Source organism: Crocuta crocuta, unplaced genomic scaffold (assembly GCF_008692635.1).
Source record: "Crocuta crocuta isolate KB4526 unplaced genomic scaffold, BGI_CrCroc_1.0 scaffold286, whole genome shotgun sequence".
In the NCBI taxonomy this organism is placed as follows: domain Eukaryota; kingdom Metazoa; phylum Chordata; class Mammalia; order Carnivora; family Hyaenidae; genus Crocuta; species Crocuta crocuta.
In genome coordinates, this window is record NW_027530979.1 from 453595 (window position 1) to 476400 (window position 22806).

At 34.4% G+C, this 22806-nt stretch overlaps 1 protein-coding gene across 1 annotated transcript in view; it reads left to right on the forward strand.

Annotated features, from left to right (window-relative positions):
- ASCC3 (activating signal cointegrator 1 complex subunit 3) overlaps positions 1-22806 on the forward strand; it is a 328548-nt gene that overhangs the window by 252063 nt on the left and 53679 nt on the right. The window contains exons 35-36 of the mRNA XM_077770165.1: positions 1705-1816; positions 2013-2147. Of these exons, the coding sequence (XP_077626291.1) occupies positions 1705-1816; positions 2013-2147 (247 nt within the window). The remainder of the gene's footprint in view (positions 1-1704; positions 1817-2012; positions 2148-22806) is intronic.

A 22806-nucleotide genomic window follows, 5' to 3' on the forward strand; every position in this document is an offset into this window, starting at 1 on the left:
CAGAATGTTTTTATTCACCTTCTAATGAATAATACATTATTCTAACCAATACTACTTTTAGTCATTTTCCAAGATAAAGGGGTATTTACTAATGGTTTCTGAGGCTGGTTTTTCACTTTACATGCCTCATTAGATAAATTTGTACATTTTGGGACGTATGAGTGCTTCAGTCGGTTAACGTCCAACTCTTGATATCTTGATATCTTGGTTCATGTCATAATCTCATAGTTTGTGAGTTCAAGCCTTGCCTCCGGCTCTGCACTGACCACATGGAGCCTGCTTGGGATTCTCTCTCTCTCCTTCTCTCTCTGCCCTTCCCCCATTGCACGCGCATGCGTGTGTATGTTCTTGCTCTCTCTCAAAATAAGTAAATAAACATTTTTTAAAAGTTTATACATTTTGTTTAAATTACCAACAACACTGGTTTCAATACTTACTTGTTCATTGATAAATATTGCTTTATTTTGGTCTGTGACATGAACTTTTCCAGGAAAGGCAGTAATTTCTCTGCAGACTAAGATTGAAAGTAACTTTTTCTCTTTTGTGAAAATTAAAATCTTGAGCATATAATTATGATTTACAGATTTTCCTAAATAAAGAGTCTGTTATTAATCCTTACTTAGTGGAGACTCTCATATTGTTGTACCTGTGCATTTGTGCAATCTTCCCTTTCTACTGAAAATATATCCTGCCATCATTTAAGTCCTGCTCTATGTATTTTTAAGTAAATTTTTGCAGTATACTGACCCCAAATCTTTCCCTTTGAAGAAAGAAAAAAAATCACCAAATTTGATCAGTTGTGGTTTCCTTCAGGACTGTCCCATTTGAGATTGTTAACACTTTCTTCCCAGACTATGAGTATCCCCTTTCCAATTGTATGCAAGTGTACAACCCTTGTACTGGGGTCTCAGTCTGTTTAGATGGGAGTCTGTTCTGAGGCCACTTTACACTCCTGTTACTTGATTTGGATGGAAAGAGGAGATCTAATTCTCCGTGCTGACCAGGATACAGGATTCACCCACCAAGAATTAGAGATCTGCCATGATGTAGGGGCATTCTGTCACCCTTTGGATCTGTTCCCAGGCACAGATTCCTAGTGATCTTAGGAATTTGCCAAGAACCTTTTGTAGTTAGAGGGAGGAGCATTCAGATGAATTGCATGTCCTTAGGCTTTTTACTTGGAAAATATACAGAGCTGAACCTGTGTGGTTTTTGTCTATAGAAGCTTAGTTCAAATGCCTTCTTGTTAGCTTCATGATGTCTTTTCCCATATTTAGGGTGACAGGCAGTCGTTAAGCATTTGGAGAACAATCAATGACTAAATTTCCTAAAAGAATTCATCTACTACTCAAATCAATAGTTCTCTGAGTTTTATAAAGTTATTGCAGATGGGTTTTTATATATAAAAGGGAATTATATATTTATATATAATATGCTTCTGTTTCTGGAAAGTTAATATCCGTTTAATGTGGTGCTGAATTTTATCTGCTTATCTTACATATTTTTAACTACTACCATTGTTCATTGGTGTCAACAAATCTTATAAAGGAAATATTGGTCTGGAAATTTTGATCTGTAAGATGAAACTGGCAGTTGCAGTTGTTTTACTTCTTTGATTTGCTATAAATGTAATTGTTCTTTGAAATTCTAAAAAGAAGAGAAATAGGGGAAATTGAAGTGATAATGACCTTGCTTGTTTTCTAGCTACTACAATTTGAGTGATGTAAGCCATGATTCCGTGAATAAATTTCTGTCCAGTCTGGTTGAGAAGTCTCTGGTTGAATTGGAACTTTCCTACTGTATTGAAATTGGAGAGGTATGACTCAGTTGTGTGCATTCCAAATGAAAAGATTGCCCAGCTTTTTAACAGTAGGGCTTTTGTTTCTGATGATAACCAAAAATTTTAACAAAAGTGTTGCAATAGCAACCTGCCGTAAGAACTATTAATTTTATGAATGTATGTGCTTCTATTGTACTTTTTATTTGGCATTTTATCTTTCTTTTTGAAATAGGATAATAGGAGCATTGAACCTCTGACATATGGCCGAATTGCCTCTTACTACTATTTGAAGCACCAAACAGTTAAAATGTTCAAAGAGCGTTTGAAACCTGAATGTGGTACTGAAGAATTGCTTTCAATTCTGAGTGTAAGTTTCATAACGTTATTACATTGCTTTTTAATACAAAGAGATTATATCGTATATATTTCATACCTTCTCTTTTACTTTGGGTCTTAAATGGTTGCCATCCAGTGCCTCTAAAAATTTGGCAGAAACTGTTTATGAAGTCTTTTCCTCTGTCAAATAGGATCACTGCAGAGCAACATATTTGGACCAAGTTTCCCACATAGTTTCTTTCCCAAACTTGGATACTTCTAAGAATGGAGTGAGCCACTATTAATATTTAAGTCAGGATAATAGGTATACGCGAGGCTAGCCGCCAGGTGATCACCCTGTCCTTCAAAATAACTTCTGTGAATTATAATTGAAAGCTTTTCTTATTGCTTCTTTTGAGTCATTCTTCTTGAATCTATGATGTTCCTGAGGTTTCTTTACATAAGAACACATGATTAAGATCTCTTAGAATTAATGTCAGAAAAGCTGTTCAACTCTTTCCCCTTTTTCCTTGCAAAATAAAAATACAACTAGATTTATCATGTGGTTAAAAAGAAACTATACTGTGTTTATTTTTGCTTTTTAGCCAAGAAGCTGAAAACTATATTTAATATTGAAGTTAAAGTTACTATTAGGAGTATTTTTTTCATCTTCCTTTTGGCATACAATATATGTATTTTTTTTTTGGCCTTTGTTGAGTTTAAATATAATAATTTCCCACAAAACCTTGTTAGCACAATAGTCAAGATATATGTTACAAAATTGGGGCACCTGGGTGGCTCAGTTGGTTAAGCGTCCTTCTTCAGCTCAGGTCATGGTCTTGTGATTTGTGGGTTAAAGCCCCATGTCAGGCTCTGTGCTGCAGCTCAGAGCCTGGAGACTGCTTCTGATTCTGTGTCTCCTCTCTTTGTCCCTCCTCCACTCACCCACCCTCCCTCCCTCCCTCTCTCTCTCTCTCTTTCAGAAATTAATAAACATTTAAAAAAAGATATATATTACAAAAGAATACCATATGTCATCTCACCCCTCCAGTACATTGGTGTTTGGTTTTTTTGAATATTTTTTTATTTATTTCTAGGAGAGAGAGAGAGAGACAGCGTGAGCAGGGGAGGGTCAGAGAGAGAGGGAGATGCAGACTGTGAAATTGGCTCCAGGCTCCCAGCTGGCAGTCAGCACAGAGCCCGATGCGGGGCTCAAACCCACGAACCGCGAGATCATGACCTAAACAAAAGTTGGACGCTTAACCAACTAAGCCACCCAGGAGCCCCATACATTGGTGGTGTTTTAAAGAGTTAAAAACCATTGGACTGTATAATGTCTTTAATTAAGGTCCTTCTCTTACACATTCATTGATTCTGAGATAGTTCACTTATTAGCTTTTTCTTACCTCCTATTGCTTGTCATTCTCAATAGGCTTCAATATCTCATTCACAGTTTCCAATTTTTCAGTGTTTTTTCTTTGAGAAACTAGTGTGTAGATTTTGTGTGCAGCATAAAGCCCAGTATATTGTAGTGAGTCAGAAAATAACTTATTAATGACTGGATAGATGGATGGATCCTCTATTCATCAGTTTTCTGCTGTTTGCTCTATAGAAAAAAGTGGAGAATTGAAAGTATATAAGGCAGCTATCAAAAAAATTTTTTTAAGGAACACATAGGTAGTTCAGTCACTTGAGCATCTGACTCTTGACTTTGGCTCAAGTCTTGACCTCACAGTTCATGAGTTCATGCCCTTCTTTGTGCTCTGCACAGACAGCACAGAGCCTGCTGAGGATACTCTCTCTGCCCCCTACCCACCGCTCACTCTCTTTGTCTCTCTCTCCCTCTCTAAATAAATAAATAAACTTTAAAAAGTTTATAAAGTTAAAAATTCATTTTTTAAGGAAGAGTAACAAAATAAGAATTGTTTTTAGATTCCTAAAAATGAAGTTTTTATTATTTCCCAATTGGAACTCACAAAAATAGTATTTATCTGGCTGGAAGACAGTAAAATAATGGTTAATTAATTTGGGCAAGCATCTTAAACTAGTATCTGTTAGATTTAAGAATATAGTTTTCCTTTCATATTTACCTACCTTGCTGTATTTACTTAATCTAATATTTAAAAAGTACATGTCTACCTTGCGAGCACATGTAATAACAGCTAACACCTTTGAGCACTTTTCACGTGCCAAGCAGTATTCTAGGAACTTTACATTCCTAGAATTTCTTTACATTGAAAAATGCATTTAATCCTGACAATAACCACTCATTTGAGATTGATAGTATCCCATTGGCTGCACAGCAAGTGAATAGTTTGCAGTCTAGCAACCAAGTGTGGGTTCTTAACCACTGTCCTATGCTGCTTCTCATGTCACACACACACACACACACACACACACACACACACTGATGTGGAAGATACTGAGATGGGGATACATGTTAACTCTGGATGCACATTTTGGATACTAACCCTTTATTAGATACATCATTTGCAAATATCTTCTCCCATTCCATAGGCTGCCTTTCAGTTCTGTTGATTGTTTCCTTTGATGTACAGAAGCCTTTTATCTTGATGAAGTCCCAGTAGTTCATTTTGCTTTTGTTTCCCTGGTCTCTGGAGACATGTCTAGTAAAAAGTTGCTGCAGCCGAAGTCAAAGAGGTTACTTCCTATATTGCCCTCTAGAATTTTGATGGTTTTCTGTTGTACCTTTAGGTCTTTCAACCATTTTGAATTTGTTTTTATGTATGATGTAAGAAAGTGGTCCAGTTTCATTCTTCTGCATGTTGCCGTCCAGTTTTCCCAGCACCATTTGTTGAGGAGACTGTCTTTTTCCCATTGGTATTCTTTACTAATTTGTTGAAGATTAGTTGACCATAGAGTTGTGGGTCCATTTCCGGGTTTTCTCTTCTGTTCCACTGATTTATATGTCTGTTTTTTGTATTAGTACCATACTGTCTTGGTGACTACAACTTTGTAATATAGCTCGAGGTCCGGAATTGTGACGCCTCTGGGTTTGCTTTCTTTTCCAAGATTGCTTTGGCTATTGGGGTCTTTTGTGGTTCTATATATACTTTGGGATTGTTTGTTCTAGCCCAGTGAAAAAACACTGGTGGCATTCTGATAGGTGTTGCATTAAATATACAGATCGCTTTTGGTAGTATAGACATTATAATAATATTTGTTCTTCTAATCCATGAAAAAAAAAAAAAAAGACTCCTGGGGGGCTCAGTCAGTGAAGTTTCCGACTTGATTTTAGCTCGGATCATAATCTCACCATCCTGAGATCGAGCCCTGCAGGAATCTCAGCCTGGATCGTACTTGAGATCCTCTCCCTCCACTTCTTCCCCAGTCTTTCCCTCACTCTTGCTTGCTCTCTCTCTCTCAAAATAAATAAATAAACTTAAAAAAAAAAAAAGACTGGATGAACATTGTTTGTAATGGTTTGTGAAAACCATATGCCTGTTATAGTCTGTAACTCCCTCCCCCCCCACTAAAAAAGACCCCAAAATATACCCAGTAAGAAGAGAATTAAACTGTTGTCCTCTTCAGTCTTCTCTGAAAAGGCATTGATCAGAATAAGAGGTCTGTCCACACCCTTTCAGCAGCCTATTTCTTTCCACTATTACACTACCTAAAATCTGTTACCCTGATCTCCTAGTTTATTTTCATTAGAATAAAGTCAACTCTTGTGATAACTAAACAAAACCAATCATCTGCAAATAAAAGTAAGATAAACTCAACAGTATATTTATATACATAATGTTTGGTATATAGTATTTACCCCTTAATAATTTCCACAGCAACAATGATGTAATCTCTTCATCCTGTGGTGTTTATTCCAGCAAACTCAGCCTCTGCTAGATAACATCTAAGTGTCTATTATCTCAGTGAGTCTGCTTTTTGAATAAGGATACTGAGGCATTAGAACTATAGGACTCACAATGACAAGGAGATCTGCAGGTACCACTGTTTTGTTAATTTCTTATCTAGCAATTACTCTCAGTTCACTGGAGAACATATGTGTAACTAAGAAAGAAACATTAAATAGTAAAGCAAGATTGTATTTGAAGTAATTACAGTGTAATTTCTAGAATACATTCTTTCACTGAAAAGTGGATTTGTTTGGGGTTTTTTGTTACCACACTAAAGATTCCTAAATGACTCATATAGCCTCATTATCTTGACTCTCACCTCCCAAAATGCCTATTAATCTCCTTGTGGTTTTGAAACAAGGAGAAAAAAGCAGCCATGAGCTATAAAGAACAGGATGATAAACACAACAGGGCAGAGAAAAGCAATACATGTGTTGTTAGTGTTTCAAAGGCCTATTATCATTGTTTTTGTTATTAAAAACCATCTCCTTTTACAAAGATAGTAATTGATGTTTCTACAGTCATCTTTAAATTTTTAAAATTAACTTATTATTTTTTAAAAGAATTTTTAGTAGTCCAGAGATCACAACTGAAAAACTTCTATTCTCTTGAATATTACTTTGAAATTATTTTAATACTTCATAAATTTAATTTTGGCAGTGAATGAAGTTTTCTCCTTGTATCTTAGGTATTGTTTTTTGTTTTTATTCCCTTGGTATTAATGGTAGTGTAGAAATTGTGTTCATTAAGACTTTCTTTGAGGTTTTCTAAATATGTTGCAGTGTGGTTGATTATACTTAGCACAGAGGGAAAAAAAATAAACTAAACAGTAACCAACCAAAGAAGGAAAAAAGAATGTTAAGACATTGATTCATTTTACTAGGCATTAAAGATACATAAATTTATTATTTCTCTTCATTTAACATCAAACATAGTTTCAAATGATGATCTCTTGATCTTATGTATTCATGACTGATAATTGATAACTGTTTTAGCCCTTTTTTCCTTTAGAGAAGGTATGTATTTGGAATCTCATAGTTAGCCACAGTTGTTTTTCCTTTACTTAAGTGAATTGGAATTCCTACTCTTTATCTAGTCATTTTGTATATCACTATCAACTTTTTTTAATTTCTTTTTAAGTAGAGATACAATTTTATTGCCTTTATAATATTTACCAGAGAGGGGAAGGGGGGTGATGGCCATAGGGAGGGCATTTGTTGGGATGAGCACTGGGTATTATATACAAACCAACTTGACAATAAACTGTTTAAAAAATATGTATATATATATTTATTTATATTTATATTATATTATATATATATATATATATAATTTACCAGAAAGTGTTTTTTGTTTCAAAACTTAAAGAGAAAGCATTTAATCAGGCCATTTCATGACATGCTTCCTTGCACAGTGTTTTTGGCACTACAGACTTCCCTCTCACAGTGTTCATAGAAGAAGTTTGTCAGGTTTGATAAAAAACAAAACAAACAAACAAAAACTTGTACATTAAGTTCATTTATACCCTGTCTTCTGAATTCTATTCTTTTTGCTCTTTTCTTCTATCAATACAATGGTTGGGGTCAGACCGGTATTTTGCAGAATGGTATTATAGTGACAGTCACCCATTTGACCAAAGAATGGAGGAAACAGGAAATGTCTGAGTTTGAAAATGAAAACTGAACTCTCCCAAATAGTAAAGAGCCAAGCTAAATGAAATTGTCTTAACAAATACATATCTTAAGCATAAAATGAAGTATGCATACTTTTCATATTTTATCCTTAATATGTTACCTCCTCATTGTCCATATTAAATTCAGTCGTATTTCTATCCTCAGACCATATATTGATTCTTTCAAAAAATATTTATTTTGTACCTAGAGTGAGTGTGTGAGGCTCTTTATGAGGGCAGGAAATAGAACATTACTGACAAACGTGTGTGTGTGTGTGTGTGTGTGTGTGTGTGTGTGTGTGNGAGAATATTAACACATAAACTGTGGACCATGGTAATAAACTATGAAAGATACTTGGTCATCAGCTCAGTGTGATACTCTAAGAATGAGCAAAATGTTGCTCATCGTCAGAGTCTCTAAAAACAAAACAGGATAGAATTTTATATTCCTTCATGTTAATCATTCCTATGCAAGATATTTGCTATGTATATTTTTCCTGGTCCCACATCACAAAAACATCATGTAGAAAGTCTGCACCCAAGTGAGCTACTCAAAGATGGAAGATATGTGATTAGGGTATTTCAGTTTAGAAAGGCAAAGGCTTTGAATCCATGTAAGTGAAATTAAAATCTTGAACTGTATGAACAGAGGCCCTCTTTAGATCATTAATACAGTAACTTTTTCAGTTAGAAGTTTGGTCTGATCCTGCAAGTAATAAACTCAGAGAATGTATTACTTAAATTTATATATATACACATATATGTATTATATAAAAGATTCAATAATATATATGTAATAGATTCAAAAGGGCAGAATGAATTTATTAATGATAAAACTACTAAAGAGCTAAAAGAGAAGATGGAATTGTTCCTATCATATTTGGTGAGATAGATGATGATCATTCCTTTACAGACCAGAGGAGGCAGGGATCAGGATCAGACCTGTGTGGCATTTACATGAGTTTTCTCTTGGTCCACTAGATACTTGGAGTATTTTTATTCTTCAGAATATTATGAGGAGGTTAGTTTGTTTTTTTTAAACATGGCAGCGTGTTAAACTTTCAGATACTAGTTCCCATTGTTATTATTCCATTATATATAAGCCTTTATTTCAGTCAACACTGAAGAGGCAAGTACACTTTCACTAATGTTTTCCTTAGTAATACTTCTTTTGAGATGTTTGTTTCCACTCACTTGTCTTCCTTAGGAATTAAAGTGTTTCTAAGTTTACATTTTTTAGGTGTCATTATCTTTAAATGATAGTTAGATATTCTAGGTGTGCAGCCAAAGATTGTACTGAGACTATATCTTCTCACTAGTCTTATTCTATAACAGTAAACCATTTATTTAAATTTTGTCTTTCTAATATACCCATTAAAAAATAATACTGCCTTTTATTGAGCACCTGCTACTTGCCAGGCATTTATATACATTATTTGTGTCATCAAACAGTGCTTCATGGTAAATGTTAACTTACAGATAATGAAACTGAAGTTTAATGAGGTTAAGTTTTTCCAGATTCTATAGAAAGTAGCTCCTTAGAACTCTTTCCCTATAACTTACTTCTCCTAGACATAGTTTATCCTTACCATGTTTTTAATTCGTAAAAAAATTTAAAGCATTAAAATATAAGGGCATATACTTTTAAAAGGTCAATTTAAAATTGTATGTGGCCTTGTAGCTTAGAATTATAGGTGTTAAATGCAGATGTTAATTACTGTGACAAAATAATTATTTCAGTATCCCTTATTGAAAACATATATTTTAAGTTTTAAATGATATGATGCTATTTGGAAAGTTTAGATATTTTGTAAACACTCTTGCCAAGTTTTTTTTTTAACACCATGAATTAATAAGCTTCATAATTAAGGCAGCTGCTTCACACTTCTATTGTTAACCAGTGACATTACATCTGTCTTGCTCCATTGATGCCCTCCTCCTACTTATTGAAGCATTTAGCAGTTTTGGCAACAGGGATTACATGGCATGGAGTAAGTAGTCTAATTAGATATAAGTGAAAATCCAGAGGGAAAAGGACATTTAAAAAATAAGGAATCTCTTAATGATGTTGGCACCGAAAGCCCAAGCCTAGAGTAGAAAATGCCTATCGTCGTGGCAAACAAGGATTATGATTTGCTGTGTGCAGGGGACTTTCAGAAGGTAGCCTGTTTTAAAACCATAATAGAAATGAAAAGATTTCAAAGTTAGGGGAAATTCATTTGAACAGATTTACAAATACGCTTGCTATAGTATTAATAGCCTTGAAAGAAAGCAGAATATACCCCAAATGTATTTCATCTCTAGAATTTTCAGTAAGTTTTTTTAAAAGATGTACTCAGTTGTTGTTATGGTTCTTGTGACACAGAGAAACATGAGATTATATATCAGATACAGAATCTGAAAAGTTGTAAAATTCTTACTTTTTCACAAAGCCTTGGATATTGACTAAAAGTGTGGGTTTCATGTGTTAATATAAAATAGAACCATTCCAAATTTAGAAAAGTACCACAGCAGTAAGATTTTTATATATCAATAAATTTCCAGGTTTGGCAGTTCTCTGGACTGCTTTCTTTAAAAGCATACAGATTCTTTGCCTATATATAGAACATTTTTAGTAATACAGCATTTTTAATGTTTGAATTTGTCCTGTTAAGGTACAGCTACAAATCTTTTAGCAGAAAATTGCAGATATATCTTTCTTAAACACAAGATTGAAAGAATAAGCAATATTTTTTTAAAAAGAAATTTAAGACAAAATAAATGAAAAGGGCAAGCCAGATATGAATAGCATCAGTAGGGGACCCAGCATGTAAAATTAAAGAGTTCATTAGAGAAGAATGAAAGGAAGGAGAGGTTAACTGAGAAACAGTGAACACCACCAACCTCATGGCCTTCCATTTCCAAATAACCTCCTGACAATTGCAGGATCCCATCTGCTTCTCTTTATCTTCCTGGTGGGGAAACCTAATGGGATATCTTCCAGGGTTTGTGAGAAGAGCCTCCCTAACCCTCAGGCTGGGGAGCTGCCTGGCATCTTTTAGAGAGGCACAGATGGCAAATGTCTTGAAAAAAGTTATCTTTCTACTCTTGGTCTCTTTCCCTTGAGACTTTCCCTCTTCTCCATTATTTCTCAGCTTCTTCCTAGCTTTCTGTACATACAGGCTATCCTCAGCACAGAGAAAAGTGAAACATTTTCCTGGGAAAAGACCTCATTTTCAGATATATCTGTTGTATTTTAATAGGTTATGCTTAAGATTTTTAAGCTCATTATGTTCTGATGAGTATAGGACGTATTTATGATACTACCTGAAATTTGTCCTGCTTTAAGTTTTTGTTTGTTTGTTTGTTTGTTTTTATTTTTGGCTTCCAAAAATGCCCTACAGAATGACAGCTGGCAAGTATTAGGATTCTCATCATTGATGATTAAGTAGAGTTGTTATTTAAGAAATTGTTTTTAGGGGCTCCTGTTTGGCTCAGTCAGTTAAGCGTCTGACTTCATTTCAGGTTATGATCTCACATTTTGTGGGTTTGAGCCCTGCATTGGGCTCTGTGCTGATATCTCAGAACCTGGAGCCTGCTTCAGATTCTGTGTCTCCCTGTCTCTCTGCCTCTCCCCAACTCATGCTCTGACTCTCTCTCTCTCTCTCTCAAAATTAAATAAACATTAAAAAAATTTAATAAAGGAGAAGTTATTTTAGATATCAAAATATGAAGAGGTTTAATATTTCATTATCTCTTAGTTTAACATTTTCATTTTTTGAAGAACAAAGACCCAATCTTGCCTAAGATGATACAGTCAGTATGGAAAGATAATATAAAAACTCAATTCTCAATAGGAAAAGGATAAAGTTGAAATTAGAATTCATATCTCCCAGCAATCTTTTAAATGTCTTTTTTTCCATTTTGCTGTTTTATACTTTTCTTTTTCTTCTCATATCTCATTTTGCCCTTTTATTTAAACTTACAAAGCCTGAAGTACCTGAAAAGGTACTCCATTAACCTTCTCAGCCTAAGCTATCTGTAAAAAAATATTTTGACTTGTCAACATTTGTCAAGATTTGCTAAGTGCTGTGTCCAATACTCAGTGTATTTTGGAGAATACCAAAGAAATAGAAAACAGACCCATATATTCTAAAGAGATTTGTCCTAGAGCCCAATAAAAACAAAAGGATAAGTTTGTGCTGAATTCATGTCTCTTTGGCTGTTGCTGCTTAATATGGCTTTGCCTATGCATGAAAAGTGTTTAGTCCTACTTAGGACATTCAGAGCAGAACTGCTGACATTGTTCTCCCAGAAGTCAGTTTCTAGCCTGTCCTGTGGGCAGAAGGTATGTAAGTCATGGGAGCCATATATGTATTTGCAAAGGGAATCTACATTTAGACATTTTAAATTACAAGTATAGTCTTGGATGATGTCATATAAATTAAGTTATATTTATAAAACTCCAAGGTAGTTTATTTTTCAGGGAACCCTATCATAAATCATCTGGCAAAGGAGATCATCATTAATTTTGCTTTGAAAATATTTTGTTTATTATTGGTAAATAAAACTGCTTAACTTAGTAATATCAAACATCATAACTATTTAGAATTGCCAATACACATACTATCACTTTAGGGAAATAAAAATAGCATTGAAAATTATGAGCTTGCTGGAATAAAATCTCTTCCCTAAATTCTAACCATTTGTCATTTCATTCTATGAGTAAACAGAGCATTGTTTAAACTTTAAAAATAAGTGGAAAATGAGTGGAAACTTTAACATTGGATAAAATATTTTAAAATATAGTTTTCATATGCCGGAAATTGGTTTCTGCTCAAAATGTTTCTAATTTTATCCCAATAACATTTTAGTACTCTAAAATTTTTATAGGATCCTATTGGTCCAGTAGGTGAAACAGTTCAGAAATCAATCTCTTTCCTCAATTAATATCAATGATAAGAAATGTTCCAAAAGGTTCTTGGTTCCTATCCTAAATATCTTCCAAATACAAATAATGCCAAAACATTGTTTCAGCTAAAAATACATCATCCTGCCTTTTATTCTCAGAGCTGCCAAGTAGATAAATAAGTATGATTATTTCCAATACTTAAGGCCAAGTCAGTGTACCTCAGCATCACTTCTGTATAACAGAGCAAAAGAAAAACTAAACATCCTAATTTTTTTCCAGCCTCCAGTTGGTATAATTGAAGTATACAATATTACACTATTTTAGAAACAATATGGAATTTTAAAAAGGAAAAAAAAATAATCATAAACCAACTCCTTAGTGCTGGACCTTTTAAACTAACTAATATGCCATGCTTTTCCATTATGTAATAATGGAAAAAACAACAACAACAGTAGAATCACTATGTGATTAAGAATATATATATATTTTTAAAAACTGTGTTAACACAGTTTGGGATAAAACTTTTATAAATTTTCTGTAGTAAAGTGTATTAAAGTATATCTTTTCTTTCTTTCTTTTCATTCATTCATTCATTCATATTTAAATTAAAGTTAGTTAGGGGCGCCTGGGTGGCTTAGTCGGTTAAGTGTCCGACTTTCACTTAGGTCACGATCTCGCGGTTCGTGGGTTCGAGCCCCGCGTCGGGCTCTGTGCTGACTGCCAGCTCGGAGCCTGGAGCCTGTTTCAGTCTGTGACTCCCTCTCTCTCTGACCCTCCCCTGCTCACGCTGTCTCTCTCTCTCTCTCCTAGAAATAAATAAAAAAATATATTTAAAAAATAAATAAATAAATAAATAAATAAATTAAAGTTAGTTAACATAAAGTACAATCTTGGCTTCAGGAGTAGAACCCAGTGATTCATCTCCTACATATGACATCCAGTGCTCATCCCAAAAAGTGCCTTCCTTAATGCCAGTTGTCCATTTAACCCACCCATCCCTTCCTACTTCCCCTCCAGCAACCCTCAGTTTGTTCTCTGTATTTAAGAGTCTCTTATGGTTTGCTTCCCTCTCTGTTTTTATCTTATATGTGTTTAAAAACAAGTCATTTTATTACCCATCTCCATGGTTTATTGAATCTTGTTTTATAAATAATACTATGTTTAGGGGGTTTTTAATGAAAACAATACAATTATTCTTCCATAATTTGTTATTCTTCCATAATTTGTTATTCCTGGCTATATTTCTTTATACTTAATAAAGTATAAACATTGTTTACCCACTTTACTAGTTGTTATCAGGCCACCACCAGCCCTCATACATTAGCCATTATTTAGTGTATGAAGATTTAGATCTCCTGATTATTTTCTCACAAGACAGTTCCTTGTCCATTAATCCTTCTAAGTAATTCTTTTTATAATCCTTCTATTTAAAAGGAAATGGCCAATAGTCCAAGAACAGAATGATTCATAATGACTTTTATGATAACACCACTGTAGGCGTCTCATGGAATTATTGGAAAATTAGTTAATATAGGTAAAACATAGAACAGTACTTTGCTCATTTACAGTATTCAGTAAACATAAGCTATTATTATATTTAGTAATAGTATTTATTACTTACAGACTATGCTCCAAGCATGGAAAATACAGTAACAGACTAGGTTAATGAAGTTGCAGTACTCATAGACCTTATATTCTTAGTGGTAAACATGCTTGTTAGTAAACAAGTAAATAAGCATGTAATATAACAAAGTGGATCTAAATGAGATTTATTAAAAGTAAGACAAGTGTCTAGAGGTAACTAGAGAAGGCTGGTCTAGATAGGACAGTTAAGAAAAGCTTTTCTGAGGAAATATCTGAACAGAGAATTGAGTGACATGAAAGACCAATTCATGAGAAAGTCTTGGGGAAGAAATTCTAGGCAGAAGGAATAGCATATGCAAAGGCCATGAAGCAGGAATTATTTGCCACACTCAAAGAAAAGCAGGAAAGCCAGTGGGGATAAAGTGGAACAAGCACTGGGGAGGGCATGGTACCCAAGGGCTAGGTCATCTGTGATCTTACTAGAGAGCTTGGATTTTGTTATAGTGTTCAGAGGAATGATTGTTACAGAAAGTCAAGATGAGAGAAAATGGCTTGGTGAGAAGTGGAAATGATGAATAGTAGTTAAACTCAGGATGTTTTGAAAATAGAACCAACAGAAACTGATGGATTAATTATAGAGGAAATAAAGATGATGCTAAGTTTTTGGCCTGAACAACTTGATGAAGAGAATACCATTTACTAAGATGGAAAAAAACAGGTAAAAAGTGAAGTCTGTGTTTATTTGGGGGGGAGGGGGTGCTGATAACTGGTGTGTGGATGGTATTCAGAATCTCAGTCATGGGGTTGGTTGATATCTGGGTGGGACGAGTATTAAAAAGTCTGTGAGCTAGAGAGTATAATGCTAAGCGAAATAAGTCAATTAGAGAAGGACAGATAATCATATGATGTCACTCATATATGAAATTAAAGGAACAAAACAAATGAACAAAGGGCGGGGGGAGACAAACCAGCAAACAGACTCTTAACTATTAAGAACAAACTAATGGTTACCAGAGGGAGGTGGGTGGGGGAATGGGTGAAATAGGGGATGAAAATTAAGGAGTACATTTGTGATGAGCACCAGGGGATGTATGGAAGTGTTGAATCACTATATTGTACACCTAAAACTAATATAACACTATGTGTTAACTATACTAGAATTAAGTTTAAAAAAAAAAAGAAGAAGAAAAGGTGTGAGGATTGAGATCTGGGAACTTGGCTTGTTGAGGTTGGGGAGAAAGAGGACAAGGTGAGTCACCAAAGACAACTGAGAACAAGGGACGACAAGTGGAAAGAGAGACTTCAGGAGAGTGCACAGTCCTGGGAGCCAATGGAGGAAAAGTATCTCAAGAAGGGATGATGATTAACTGAGTTAAAGATTGTTGATACAGAGGGGAGCCTGAGTGGCTCAGTCAGTTGAGCATCTGACTTCGGCTGAAGTCATGATCTCATGGTTCATGTGTTCCAGCCCCACGTCGGGCTCTGTACTGACAACTCAGAACCTGGATCCTGCTCCAGATTCTACTTCTCATTCTCTCTCTGCCCTTCCCCCACTCACACACTGTCTCTCTCTCAAAAATAAATAAACATTTAAAAATTGTTTTTAATTTTAAAAGATTGTTGATATGGAATGGACAAGAGACTGTTCATTAAACTTGGTGAGATAAAGATCCTAGATCTTTTAATGACTTACTCCAAAAATTATCATTGCACTGTATGCTAACTTGGGTGTAAATTAAAAAGTAAATAAATAAATAGATAAATCATCTTAGATGTCTTTAATGAGTAATTTCAATAGAATGATAGGAGACAAACACCATATTTTATTCCAAAGGACTCAAGAGAGACTGAGTTTTAAGAAAGTAGGGACAGCAATTTTAGCTCATTCTTACTTGGAGCTGGGGGGGAGGGGGGACATAAAATCAATTTCTTTTTTTCTTCTTTTTAATGTATTTTAGAGACAGTGTAAATGGGGTAGAGGGAGAGAAAGAGAGTGAATCCCACGCAGGCTCCACCCAACACATGGCTTCATCCCACCACCCTGGGATCATGACCTGAGCTGAAATCAAGAGTCGGATGTTCAACTGACTGAGTCACCCAGGCATCGCCCCTTCTTTTTTAAATTTAAGATCTAGCTTATTTTTATGCAGATAAAAATGATCCTAGAGTAAGGTAAGAATGATGTTATAGGAAAGAGCTCGATCCTTAAAACAAAAGGGAAATAGGAATCAACATATAAGTGGAAAAATTAGCCTTCAGTAGTAGAGCAAATTCATCCATTGTAATGGGAGGAAAGATGGAGTATTGGAGTATCGATGTAAGGAGGTTGGTAGGTAGTAGGATAATGAGGAAATTACCCTTACACTTTAATTTTAATTTAATTTACCCTTGCTTTAATTTTTTTTTATTTTATATATAAACTAAGAAGCTAAAGTCATCAGTTGAAACTGAGGAGGTGGGGAAAGATCTATAAATGTGGGCAGAGGCCATTAATAGACTAAGGGGCCATAGTGTGGTGAAATGAATATGGTGTTTGCATTTAGGAAACATGGGTTCAAATCTCAGCATGACCATTTTAACCTCTTTGTGTTAAGTGACAGGTCATTTGATCTGTAACCTCAGTTTCCTTACTTATTAAAAAATGTGCAATCATACCTGCCCTTCTTATCATCACAGGATTAATGTGAAGTTCTAATAAGGTAAAAGATACATGTCCAAACATTATCTGACCTTGATCTAGATAGACTGTTTCGTGCTATGTTTTACTTTATGTTTCTTATTTGTGTTTCGCTTTTGTTTTGCATTCAAAACTGTCGTACTGTAGATACCTTTACATGTTTTAAGGGTTCAGAATACTTGGTCTCTGTCAGAGGGCAGGCCTTATGGAATTCACTAAGAAACTTTTCATTCCATTATTAATATTTAGAGGAATAAAAAAAGAGTATGGTCTTATTTCTCTTAATGATCTGAAGAACAAGTTTGCCCTTACCCTACTATGTACTTAGTGAATTTTACCTTTGCTTTTTTAGAAGAATGTATGGTAACTTCATTTGTAAGACCTTGATTTCCTTGGTGGCAGCATCATTTTCTGAGTTTTCTCTTGCCTCTATTCCCCTGCTCCCTCATTCCTTATTCCTTTCTTTCCAGGTTAGTATTTTACTAGAGGCCATGCTCTGGGTTTTAGTGTACCACAAGGGAGTGACAAAGTCTGTAAAAGTAATGATTCCCCACTGCCACATCATCCTACCTCCAAATAAAAAAGCACTATGATCCTTTAAGGAGACATTACCCTGGCTTCCAGACCAATGTCTGTGCTGCTAAGAGTGTTCATCTATTTATAGTTGTTTAAAAAAAAAAAAAAAACAGTAATTAAAAGAATTCATAAAGTAATTATGACTTGTAACAGTGATTATGGCTGGGTGATTACTCCTTCACTAAGATGCTTTGCAAATGGATTAGCACTTCTTTGAATTAGGAACTTGGGCTTGAAATCTATGAGGAAGCTGTATTAATAAGAAAAATGTTCTTTCTTTTGGGACTAAGCAGAAAGCTGTAAAACAGCCAAGAAGCCATTGCGATCCTGGCTGAGAGGAAAAATCAGGCGAATCAAATTGGTCTTGTTATTAGGCATATATTCATCTGGAAAAATTCTCTTCACTCAATTGCAGTTAAAGCTCTGGTCATTTTAATCTAGTTCATTAGGAATGCCAACTCTAAATGAGCAGCGATATTTAGTAGTTTCTCTTCCTGAATAGGGCAAATATTATATTATTTAAGCTGATATTTGAGGAAGGAGAACTATATTTAAAGTCTAGGAATTTCCAAAATATAAGTTTTTAAAAATTAACATTGTTGATATACAAATAGACAAAGCACTACTTCATTTTATTTTCTGGTGAAGAAGAAAAATGTCCATTCTTTCTATTACTCTGAACTTATTAAATCTCTCCCTTTCTTTACTCTTCTTGTACAGTTTGTTCTTTGCCTCCTTTACTTGTTATACTTTCTCTTGTCTTTCATTTTTCTCTTATTGGAAGCTTATATGTTCTCTATCTACTACTATCCTACAGATATTCTTAAACACACATCTTCAACAGTTCCAGCAAGTATTTATTTAGCACCTACCATATTAGATACAAGAAGGCAGTGATGATTAAGATACGGTCCCTACCTTGAGGAAGGGAACAGCTTTATGTCTAAGAAATAATTATAGTTTGATATTACCTACTTCGAAAATATAAATTGGGGTTGTGTGGGTGGCTCAGTTGGTTAAGCATCTGACTTCAGCTCAGGTCATGATCTCAGAGTTCATGAGTTCAAGCCCCACACCAGGGTCCACGCTGATGGTGCAGATCTGCTTGGAATTCGTTCTCTCCCTCTCTCTGCCTCTCTCCAACTCTCTCTCTCTATCTCTGTCTCTCTCTCAAAATAAATAAAATTTTAAAAAAAAGAAAGTATAAGTTGTATTAGCATGTTTGGAGTATGATGAAAGTCTGGTTATTTAGAACATGGGCTTTGGAGTTACACAGACATGACTTCACCATTTTCTAAATATATGATCTCGGGTTAATCACTTAATCTGCCCAAGCTTCAGGCTCCTCTGTAAAATAAAGGAGAAGATTAAATAAAATAATGTGTGTAAAGCCCCAGTACATTGCCTACCATATGATATTTGAATTCTTTAAATTAGGAACTTCAGTCACTCACCTCTGTTATTGCTAGTTTTCATTAATATTTTAATATTGATAATAAGCACTAGTAGCTGATATAATTTATATAAACCATATCTACATACCACAGATACCATCAACCTCTTCTATTCAAAAAAACTTTACAAGATAAATTCAGATTCATTTCCTATGCCAAGCAAGATTGTTCTGAGTCTGGCTGCAGGGTAGGTCGGAGTGAGAATAGCCTCCAGCCTTCAACTGCTCTTCTCCTTTTGCTTCTCTGTTGAGCCCATTCTATTCCATGTGCCAACAATGTCTCCTTCTCCACCTCAGCCAGGATCATTTTCACACATTGGTCAACACCCATCTCCCTTATTTGTCTGAAGCTCTAACCAAATAAAAAGAAAACAGCATAAAATCATTGGTTAAGGGATGATTTATGCAACAAGTGTTGTTGGGCAAATTGTATAACATTTTGGAATAATATTCAACTTAGATTGTAATTTCATAGTGTATCTTAGAATAAATTTCAGCCAGATTAAAGGTTGGCTTTAGCCAAGAATAATGTTAAAATACCAAAGAGATTCAGGGAAAGAGGCACAAAAAGCATAAAGGAATTGAAGAAATTGCAAAAGGAAATGGATGGATTTGCCCACCTAAATGTATAAAATATGTGAATGTTTCTATAAAATTATAAAAGTATTAGTATTTGTGATAATTATGATAGACGCAAGTAATAAATTTTAATTTTTTAATAAAATAATTGAAAAGAAAACCATGTCTCCAATGATAAAAATGAAAAGAGGGCATTAAATTTACAGAGGAAAAAATTCATTTTTAACAGATATTAAAAACATCCTTCAACCCTCTCAGTGATCAAGGAGATATGAATTGAAACAGAAAATAGCAATTTAGAAGCCTATTAAATTGTTGGAAATTCAAAAGGGATATTACTCATTGGTGGTCAGAGTGCTGTCAGTTGCACCCTTCCCAACACTGATAAACAGAGTTTTCATTGACCCAGCCTTTCTAGAAAGAAATTTGATAATATCTACCAACGTTGTTTTAAAAAAATACCTTTAAGAATTTTCTGCTTTCTGGTGTTGTGATTCCATCTCTAGGAATCTGCCCTAAGGAAATAAGTATGTTGTCAAGATATCTGTACACAGATGTTCATCATGGAGTTATTTATAATACAAAACAAAAAACAAAAAAACAAAACTGAAAAGCTTTTCTAAAAAGACCAAAAATATCTCTTTTAAGAATAAATAATTTATAATCATTTAAACATAAACTTAATTTTTTGAAAGAGAATTAGCACACAAGTATTTTTTTGTTCTGATTTGTTTTTACATACCCCTGTGTGTGCATTCTAGTATTGAGATATTTATGCTTGCCTTGTCAGAAAATAGAAGATCACTTACTAATTAGCTGAAGAGTTTTGAAAAAGTCTTGCCAAGAAAAAGATCTACCTAGTGATTAATAATTCTTAGCAAACTGCAGTCTTCACACTGTGAGAAAGACTAAAATGAATGTTTTTATGCTGAGCCATTATACATATGGCAGAAGCCTAGGAGAATTTTTTTACCAGTGATGCATTAAAAGCTGAATATCTTTTGATTTCTGAACCCAAAGAAATGCATGTGCCCCATTCTCATGCTTACATATATTCTGAAAAATTTTGTTGTTACTATCAAATAAAATGCATAGATACGGTGTTTCTTACAATAGTAATATTCATACCATCTGCATTTTATTTTAACAGTACATTCTCCAAAAAAGGGACTCCACTTATTTTACAATCTTTTCCAGCTGACAGTCCAGTAGAATATAAGCATGTCTTAGAAATTTGATTATGTCAGAAAGTTAGAACTCACTTTGCTTTAAAAAAAAAAAAAAAAAAACAAGAAAAACAAAAAACTGGGAGGTAAGAAGGATTTCCAAGTGTCATGTTCCTCATATACATAAAATTCTACATGTTCTTATGTCCTATTATTCACTATTGCGTATGTAATTCAGAGGAATAATGCAGTTTGGCAGAAGTACTATAGTCTCAGTTCTAAAGTATTTCCATAGGCAAAGGAAAATTTTCCATATATACCACTTTAACTTATTAGATTTAGGTCCTTACTGCCATTTTTGTAGGTGTTTTCTGTTATTTATTAAACAGTGTCAGCAAATTTGAAAGACAAATACCAAACAGGTGTCTTGTACTGACATATGAATCAATAGACAGTCTCGCAGAACCAGTAACTCTGCTGGCAGCATATAGCTCTGCTGAGCAAAAAGCACAGAAAGGATTATAACCTTGAACTGCTTTTACTGTTTTCATCAGTGAAGGAGAAAGAGAAGTGAGAGAGGAGAAAATCAGTAAGACATTGGAATAACCAGTTGAAAGTAATTAAAATCAGAGGGAAAGTGATGTGGGTAATACTAGACTAGAACTTAAAAGCAGAGTGGGTTGTTGTTCACTGGAAATATGGTATGATGATTACTTAAAATCTTTCTAAATAAAATTTCTAAATATATATCATATGGATTTCAGAATTCTAAGAACTACATACTACTAAATACTCTTAGAACTGTGCTGAAAAAAAAAATTTTCTTTGACAATTGAGAAGACCCATAAAGATCTTTTGGAGTCCTAAGCTATCATTATAACATCAGTCATCATTACATTATGGACATATTAAAGTGCTAGGGAGTTCATTAATAAAGAGCTGATTAGAATCTAGTCAAACTCAAAATTGCTATTGGTAAAACATAAGCAATGATTCTTTCCTTTTTGGAGAAGGCAAAAAGTCCACAGATACATCATTATTACAATGATAATTATATATGTATATATTATTATATATACATTACTACATCAATGTGTCAGTAAAGTAAAGCTAAGTGAAATTAAAGGCCACAGATCCTTTGTGTAACACTTGCTTAGAAACTAATTAAACAAGCTTACTTTTTGAAACGAGTAGTTGGTTGGTATATCTGAGAATCTGGCACTGCGTATATGCCTAATGTAATGTCATACTATCCTCTAGAAGTTTAATTTCAAGTTAATTGCCCCATAGAAAAACCAAATTTAAGAGCTATACTTTTCTTGTCATTTGCAACAACATGGGTGGACCTAGAGGACATTATGCTAAGTGAAATAAGTAAGACAGAAAGACAAATACCATATGATTTCACTTATATGTGGAATCTAAAAAACAAATAGACAAACAAAGCAGAAACAGCCTCATAGATACAGGAAACAAACTGTTGGTTAACAGAGGGTGGGAAGGGTTAGAGGGTCAGATGAAATAGGTGAGGGGGATTAAGTGGTACAAACTTTCAGTTATAAAATAAAGAAGTCATGGGGATGTAATGTACAGCATTGGGAATAGAGTCAATAAAATTGTGATAACTTTGGTCACAGATGGTAGCTAGACTTACCATGGAGATCATTTCATAATGTATAAAAATATCAAATCACTATGATGTACATCTGAGACTAATAGGATATTGTATGTCAGTTATACTTCAATTAATAAAAAGAGCTATGCTTTATAACCTCTGAACATGTTCTTTGTTTTCCAGTGTTTAAGGCAGCAGGAAATGCAAACTAAAGAATTGGGTCAATTTAGCTTACAGTATGTGATTGCGTATTATTGAATAGATAGGTAGATAAATAGAGATACAGATACAAATAGATATACATGCACATATATGTATTCCTATAAGATATTATGGGGCTTGAATATGACTTTAGCCATAAGAATGCTTGTTTGCTTTCTCTTGATTCACATGGAGCAGATGGATGCTTGACTGCCTGCTAATCCACAGCTGGAATGGTTTCAGCAGTTTCCACGTTGCTGGGTTAGAGTGGCTTTTCTAGTGGACTGAGAGGGCAGCAAAAGAGGGATATCATTATTCATCAGTATCCCAGTGGGAGCGCTGCCAGCAGAGATTAATTTTTTCTGTTATGCTTGTAAAACAAGCTCAGGTGGAGTCTCTAATCCTCAGGGCACGGGTGGCAG